This window comes from Balaenoptera physalus, assembly GCF_965194825.1.
Source record: "Balaenoptera physalus genome assembly, chromosome: X".
Classification (NCBI taxonomy): domain Eukaryota; kingdom Metazoa; phylum Chordata; class Mammalia; order Artiodactyla; family Balaenopteridae; genus Balaenoptera; species Balaenoptera physalus.
The window spans coordinates 49416799-49425467 of NC_138903.1; the positions used below are offsets into that span (position 1 = coordinate 49416799).

The window sequence follows — 8669 nt, forward strand, 5'->3', positions numbered from 1 at the left end:
CTCTTCCTCCATCTACAAGGCCAGCAATGTAGCATCTTCTCTCCTCTTTGGTCTCTGCTTCCATCCTTACACCTTTCACTGAATCTAACTCTACTCTCCCCCTTCTATAGGGACTCTCTGTTTACCTTGGGCCCGCCCAGATAGTCCAGGATAATCCTCCTCTAAAGATCCTGAACTTAATCACACCTGCAAAATTCCCCTTTGCCATATAAGGTAGCATATTCACAGATTCTGGGGATAGGGGTGTGGACATCTTTGAGAACTGGGGGGACATTTTCAACCTACCTCATCTTGCATGAGATATTTCCCTTTAATCTTCACAACACCACTATGGTATGCTTATTCACAGATGGAGAAACTGAGGCTTAGAAAGGTTAAATAACATGCTGGACTTGACACAGCTTGGAAGGGGCAGAGCCAAGTATGGAAAACCTAGTAAGGTGAGTAAGGATCCTTGCCTTGCCCTTCTACACATCTGTCCCTTTTCTCATCTCTTTCTCTTCTGCTCCTATCCCAAGGGAGCAAGAACACTCCCTTCCATGTTAAGCCTCCTTGCACCACCAAATGTGCACTCAGTTGGAGCAGCTGTGAGGTGTGCGATGGCAGAAGGTGGAGCTTAGAAATCTGGAGATGTGAGCCCCAATACTGACATTCAACAGCAGTACTATGATCTTGGGCAAGAGAGGTAATCTCTCTCTAGCTTCACTGGTGATTGAAGGTTGTTGTAAAGATTCCAGTTTGGAGGTAGTTTAGGCACATAGCCTACCACAGCAATGTTAGTTTCCCTCCTCTCTTTGTACTTCTCAGGCCCTCACAAGTCAGCTGCCCTTCCTTTGTCATGTCCTACTTACTCTAGACAGACCTGTGGTCCACAATGTCCCAAGGCATGGTTTTATGATTTCCTCCTGTTACTATCATGCCTGGCAATATTCTTGCTATTAAAAACACTGCGTTTCTTGACTAATAACCTCCGTGGCCTGTCTTACATAAATGTGATTTCTGTTAAGCTTTTGGGAACACTGAGAGTAGCTCACGACCTAAAGCCTGTTCCTGATTACTCCTTTGAGGAAATCTGTTGAGAGCCACAGCCCTAGGTTGTACACTGCTTAAGGATAGGCTCTGATCTTCCTGGGTGCTATGCAGAGCTGCCTCGTCCTTGTTGTGGGTTGGAGCAAAGGTTCACTAAGATGAATGGAGTGACAGGGAAATGGCACCCCCTCCTCAGTCAGCTGGTTGGTGGACAGAAGGTAATGCAGCAACAAGCATACACTACCCCAAGTTCATTTATGGTGAGGCTTCACCGACAGGAGGTCTTGGTAGGCTCTGGGTATAAAGAAAACTTGAGTTAGAAAGTAGCCCCTGGGAAGAAAATTAGTTTGCTGGATTGCATTCCCATAAAATGCCATCAGAAAGGAGAAGCTTTTGGAAACAATATGGGTGATTTTGCATTCCTCTAGTCACACAGGTTCCCAAACAGCAAACACAAGACATACAAACAAGAAACAACTGAACTCAGAGGAACCTGCTCTAACTCAGGGTTGCCGGTATGTACTGTTGGATTTGCAGGGAGCCTCACAAGAAGCCTGGCATACAGGGCAAGAGGGATTAGCCTTTTCTGCTTGTTCAGAGGATAAATCACAGGACACAGATGTTAGGTTAAACTCATCAAGGTCAAGAGCTTGTAAATGACAGGCGCTGGGCCAGAACTCATGTTCCCATGTCTCAGTTCAACGCTCGTATTGAGTTCCTCAGTACCAGGCATTCCCTTTCTACACGTGTACAGAGGACTGGGCCTTGTTGGGTGATTCAGCTGGCAATTCTGCTTTCTAAACGGGACACACTTTCCCAGCCCAGAACTTATTCACTGGGTGTAGACATATCCTATTCCAGCAACTCTACCAAGGGCTAGGAGACATCAAGGGGGGAGACAGGGTCCCTTCCCTCATTGGGATTACAATCTGAAATCCTGTCAAACAAACATTTCATCTCTTCCAGCCAAGCAGGTAGAAAGCATTCACTTGCTTTTAAAAACATGCGCAAAATCTTCCATTTCATGTATTCCTTCAAAGTGCATTTATTTATTAAATGCCACTCTCACACACTGCTTGAAACACCTTGAGAGAGGCAGCGGCTGTGCTTTCTGTGTGATGTGTGCTTTTTATTTATTATCTCATTTAATTCTCACCACCCTATGAGACCACTGGTACGTTAATTAACTCCACTCTATAGATGAGGAAATGGAGGCTCAGAGAGGTGAAGTGACTTGTGCAAAATAGTATCTTTGGAATGACGTAAGAAAGATACGGAGTGCTTGCTATAGAAAGCAAAAAATGGGGAACAAAAATGGGCTCATTACACTTTTGTGCCGACCAAGAAGAGCTTCAGGGAGGAAGAGGCCTCTGAGCAAGCAGTTGGAATTTAGGTAATTGGAGATGAGAGGAAAGGCATTTCACGCAGAGGAAACAGTGAGCCAAGACCTGGAGTGGATAAAGTTCATAGTATGCTATGAATTATATTCGGATTACAGAATGAAAGAAAGAAGCAAAATAAATCCGGTATTCAGGTAGACTGGAGCCAAGAAACCTTGGAGCCAACCTGCACTCTACCACCCACTCCTTATTCACCACTTCCATCCAATCAGTCTCTAAAGCCTGTCAGTGATCACCCTTAAAATGTCTTTCTGCCTCTCCATCCCCATGGCAACCACCTTAAGGCTCACTTTCATTCCCTCTTGCTTCTTATTCTAATTGCTTCCTAAATGACCTGCCAGACAATAGTCTGCTCCTCTGTGAGGCTGTACAAATGCCAAGTCTGATCCAGTCAGTGCCCTGCTTAATAATCTCGTGAATATATAACATTTTAAAGGCTCTGCACCTCTTGCACACTGTTCGTTTTTGCAGTCCCATCTCCTCTCATCACCCAGCACACAGGCCACAGCCCTATGCGGGCCCTGGAATTAATCAGTATACGCAGAGCCACCTTCTGAGAACAAGGTGAGTGAATGAATATGCTGTGTAAGCCAAGACAGGAAAGGAGAGCTGGGACCAGCTAATTCCTTCTAAGAATACACTCCTGTCCCTCCCCCATGGTCTCAAACACACTCCCAGTCTGGGAATAGAGTAGACACCCACTCTTTCCCAAGACCCGCCAGCCAATCTTGTACTAGACTGAAAAATGCAGGAACCCTATACTATTTATTTCTTCTTTACGTACCCCTGTCCTTGCCAATCCCAAGCCGTCATTTCTCCCCTAGTCCCACCCCTGCTTAGGCCTGTCCGTTCTTCTATCTGACAGCGGAAGTCTGTCTGTAGGAACCGCCCACTTCCTTTTGGAGTTTGGGGATTGCGTGGCAGGTGAGGCGGAGTCAATTCAGCCCTGCATTCTTGTGCTTTGCTGCTGGGGCGAGTGCTGGGGGCGGCTGCTAGTGCATGTCGGCTTACGTGGGTGTTAGCTTTGTAGCTGAAAACGTCTCGCTTGTTACAAAGACTCTATTGACGTTGGTGGCTTCAGCGGCGGCCACTTTTTAAAGTAGAGATAGCTTTTTTCTGCAGAGGTTACAGTCATCTTTCCCTAGGATTGCTATAGGCTCCGTGCCCCTAGCAGAAAATATGCCACGGGGACGAAAGAGTCGGCGTCGCCGTAACGCAAGGGCCGCAGAAGAGAACCGCAACAATCGTAAGATACAGGCCTCAGAAACCTCCGAGACCCCGATGGCCGCCTCTTTGGTCCCGAGCACCCCCGAGGACGACCTGAGCGGCCCACACGAAGACCCAAGCACTCCAGAGGAGGCCTCCACCACTCCCGAGGAAGCCTCGAGCACTGCTCTAGCGCAGAAGCCCTCGGTAGCCAGGAGCAATTTTCAAGGCACCAAGAAAAGTCTCCTGATGTCTATATTAGCCCTCATCTTCATCATGGGCAACAGCGCCAAGGAGGCCCTGGTCTGGAAAGTGCTGGGAAAGTTGGGGATGCAGCCTGGCCGGCAGCACAGCATCTTTGGAGATCCAAAGAAGGTCGTTACAGAAGAGTTTGTGCGCAGAGGGTACCTGATTTATAAGCCGGTGCCCCGTAGCAGTCCTGTGGAGTACGAGTTCTTCTGGGGACCTCGAGCACACGTGGAATCAAGCAAGCTGAAAGTCATGCATTTTGTGGCAAGGGTGCGTAACCGATGCTCCAAGGACTGGCCATGTAATTACGATTGGGATTCTGATGATGATGCAGAAGTTGAGGCTATCCTCAATTCAGGTGCTAGGGGTTATTCTGCCCCTTAGGTAAATATGCAGCACACACTTGAGGGGGATTGGAAAAAGCTTCAAAGGTACCCCAAGGAGTAGATCATCTGGGTCCTTAGTTGAATGTAATGGGGAGTGGGGCACTATATTTGGTATTTGTGATCAGTGCTAATTGTTTGAGAAACAGAACGTTTACTTTGAATATTGTAAATTTTATTCATTTTAATACAGTGTTGATTAAGGTCATAATATGTTTTAAAATACCGTTGAAGAAGATATATTTTTTTCCGTCATTGATATTTAGTATAACAGTTTTGCTAATGTTATAAAATGAAGTCTTTGCATCATATTCTGTGATCTGATACATATTTTATATCATTAAAATAGGCTGTTCTTAAAAGTTTGAAATAACCAGTAAAATGTGAGAGAAGGATGGGACAATTCTTTTATGTCTTGCCATTCTGAAAACCTTTGTGTCTGCTGTTGTATAAAGAAAATTTACAACTACCTTGAATTTGCTTAGTTACTGCAGAATATAGAAAAAAATAAAAGCTTAATGATGAGGACATCTTGTCCATTTATTGACCACCACTTATGTGTGAGGCACCAATCTAGGTTCTGGGGATACTCCTCAGACACAGCGCTCAGCTCTAAAGAATGTTCTAGATTATGTGAGAGAGACAAATATGTAAACTGGCAGTGTGGTAAATGCTGTAATAGGGAGTGAGCATGGGGTGCCATGAAAATGTAGAAAAGCTTATGTGACCTGTCTTGGAGGGTGGGACAGGAAAGAGGGCATCATAGGGTGCTATGAAAATCCAAGAGATGCTTAAATAAGGTTGGGGGGATTTGAAAGGGACATCAGAGCATACTATGAACATAGTATGTATTAGGTATTTTTTGGAAACGTGACCCAGCTTGGAGGATGGGGCATTGGCAAAGGGAAGGGAGCATCACAGGGTGCTGTGGAAATAGAAAATGCACTTAAATCAGCTTGAGAGGAGGACAGGGGAGAGGGTCGGTTGCAGGCAAAAGGACATTGTAAGGTACTACAGAAATTAAAGAGACGGGACTGTCAGAAAATTCTTGGTTAGTGACAACGTGAGGTCTGAAAGTAATATTGGAGATGGGGAAGGGAGTAACTTGAGGCACTAAAGGCAGCATGGACATTAGGGAAGAAACAAATTCTTTACTGAAGTATTAGGGTCATGTCAAGCGGAAAGTGGAGAAAAAGGAATGAGGTAGGGAAGAGGGGAACAGGGGCTAGAGTCTCAAAGGGCGGTAGTTATGACTAATTTTAATGAGAACAAAAATGGTTAATAATAACGATAATCCCGGAATAATGAAAAGAAAAAGGCTCCATAAAAGCAGAGCCTCCTGGATGAACCAGAGAGAGGAGTCGACCTGTGGTATCTCTGAAAGGTAAACCGGCACCTCTCTCAGGAACTGTCTTGTTAGGGTGCACAAATTGCTCTAAAGTGTGTGTGTATCGGGGTGGGGGGTGGGAAGCAGGTAGGGCAGAATTAGCACTTTGACTCTCTCCTTCAGCCAGTGTATTTAAGTCCAGAGGGCTACCTGGCATGGTGGCCCATGGTGTATGAAGTCTTGTGGTATCAGGTTTCTTCCCACCTCCAGGAACTTTTACACTTTCTTTCCTCATTGTACCAAGGAGCTCAATGCTCTTCCCATCCATTCTATCACCAGGGGCTTCTGAATCCTCTACCTTGCCCTGTGGCACATCTGGAGAGGTGGGAGTCATCCCTCATATTCAAATCGGCTACAGGCAGAGAACACGCATTAGAAGGTTGGCCACCCCCAAAGCCGACCACACTTATCCCGAGAGCTAAACACTGTAAGAACTAAGTCCCCTAATAGGGATCACCGAGGGAGGGTGCCTCATCTAGCCTCCTGGGTCTCAGAGGGAGCAGCTGTCACACACAAAAGAGTGGCCAGGGCACCTTCTTCTTTCTTTGCCCCCAGGCAGTCTTACCCTGCTTCCACCTGGGTGCCAGGCAAAGTCACTGGGGCCAGGGTAAGCTAGCAAATGACTTTCTGGCAAAGGCCCAGGGACCCATAGACATCAGCCTGCAGCCAAAGGAGGCTTCAAACAAAAGTAGGAAACATGACCCCTCAGCAGCTCCAAATTCATTGAGCAAACAAGAAAATAGTGGGACCTTCTATGATTCAGGCAGTGTGACAGACACTGGGGCTGCGGAAGATCAGAAGGCATGTTTCTGGCCCTGGAGGAGCCATATTTGTCCATACCCGCTCCAGAGGTAGACAAGGTATGAATCTGAGGTTCAGATTACTGAGTGACTTTCTGGTCTAGAGCCACCGGGGTGGCAAGTGACAGATCCTAGACAAGACCCCAGGTCCATTCCCAGCAAATCCAGAGTGCTTCCCTATAGGCCACCCTGCTGTCCTTCTCTGCCTGCCAATGTACTCACAAGGTCTCTATCTTCAAAAGAAACATGTGCCGTCAGTGGGACAGTTCTCAGTAACCCCAACTGCAGCCTCAAATCCTTTTGGGAACAAGGCTGACTTTAACCTCTCCCCCTTTTACAGGAAGGGGCTCATAGAAGTCAGTCACCTCCAGGTTAGTCAACTAGTAAGTGGGAGAACCTGCAGAGCAAAGATTTGTTGAGCATCTCTGTACTGGGAGCTTGCCACACATTATTTCTGTCAGGTCAGTAAGATTACCACCACCACCACCACCATACCCCCCACCCACCGTTTTGCAGGAAGTGCCAGCTAGCTCAGGGAAAGAAATAATGTCCTTCCAAACCCTGTCTGAATCCAGGTTTTCTTTGGCTCTGGTGGGGAATAATCATCCAGTTGCCTAAAAAGGCTATTTGCAAGTATGGGCCAAGAAGCTGAATTCAGTCAGGGAATTAGCAGTGCCCAGGATAAAGGGAGAGAAGAGTGGGAGTATACCGCAAGCTGCACTGTAAAACAGATGACTGCTGGAATCCTGAAGGCCTCAGGCAGGAGGCTCCCCAGGGATGTGCCAAGGACTGGGTGACTTTCCCCAGCCCAGCAAGGGAGCAACCAATGGCCCAGGCTCATTCCCCCCTTGGCCTGGAAGTTCAGTGTGTCTCCCACCCCTCCCCACCCCAACGCACTACCTTGGTACTGCAAAGAGTTAATCTTCATTTGCTCAGGTGAACACTGAACAAGGTCGGGATTTCCGGTGGCTGTGAAATGAATGACAGGGCTGAGGGACAGGCAGGGAAAGGGGTTTCTAGAAGGTGGTGGGCAAAAGATACTACTCATTGTTTCAGTTACATGAATTCTTTCAGCTTTGAGCAGTATCCAGATAGGACACAAGCTGAGAGCCTCTTGCTTTGTAAATCAGCAACCTAAGCTGGCCCCACCCCAGGAGAGTCTCCACAAAGTGAGTGGAAAAGCTGCACTTTTAGTTGCCAAGATGCTGCTGAAGTGGATTGAGTTTCTGGGTTCTAGAAAACTCCAGCTGTTTAGGGAACTCAGGGGTAGAGAGCCCAAAAGTCCTCAGTGCATATCAAGAGGGGCAGCTGCCATTTCCTGAGTGCCTAAATTGTGCCAGGCACTTTGACTGCTGTTTTCATACATCGTCTCTAACTTTCGCAACAGTCTGGCAAGGTAGGCGCCACTAGGACAAGTTTACAGAGGAAGAAACTCAGGGTCAGATACCAGAAGCAAGTTGCTGGGGTTACCTGGTTGGTCAGTGACTGCCCTGGAAATGACCCAGGGTGGGCCAAGTCTAAAGCCCACACTGTTACATGAAAACGACGGGCAGACTGCATCATCACCAGGACACCTGGGGCTCCACCCAGCCTTGGGGAAGTCTTTTGTCTTCAAACTTCACCACAACCCAGGGTAAAAGTGAGAAGGAGCATGCTGGAGGGGGTGAGGAGGTGTGGGAAAGTAAGATTAAGAAGCCATTAAGCAGCTGTGGGCGTCTGTTTATTCTCATTTGTTGCGGCCCCAATTGCCAGGCATCCTTGACGCGTTGCTATCTGTAGAATGACTATTTTCTTCCAAAACAAGGGTGTCTTCCCCATCACAACACGTTGCTCATAAACTTCGCCACCCTGAGCACTCCATCAATCCTCAAATCCTAGGTCCTGGCTGTCGCACAGTGGACCAACCAAACAGCAACCTTTCTGGGCCTGCAACATTGCTCATTGATGATGTTTCCAACCCGGAAGGCAAAATGGCCCAGGAGGACTTCTTAACTTGAGCAGAATAGAGTTCCTGGGGTAGGACACAGGCAGCAAGCAGCGGGTATCTGCCCATGCAAAAAGACAGGCTGAAGGGTGTCCTCCTTGGGCCCAGTGTTGTGGCCCTGGCCTCATCGGCCAGGTGCACAGCAGGCCACGGTCATGGTGAAAGACAGATGTGGATTCCGCCTGGGCTCACATTCACCCCCGTGAGATGGGAAGCAGTCAGGATCCCTCT

General features: G+C 47.5%; 1 protein-coding gene across 1 annotated transcript; it reads left to right on the forward strand.

The window, feature by feature from the left end:
- Positions 1-3347: 3347 nt before the first annotated feature.
- MAGEH1 (MAGE family member H1) lies at positions 3348-4795 on the forward strand. The gene has a single exon (XM_082444911.1). The coding sequence runs from the start codon at positions 3609-3611 to the stop codon at positions 4266-4268; it is 660 nt and encodes a 219-aa protein (XP_082301037.1). The 5' UTR covers positions 3348-3608; the 3' UTR covers positions 4269-4795.
- The last annotated feature ends 3874 nt before the right edge of the window (positions 4796-8669 follow it).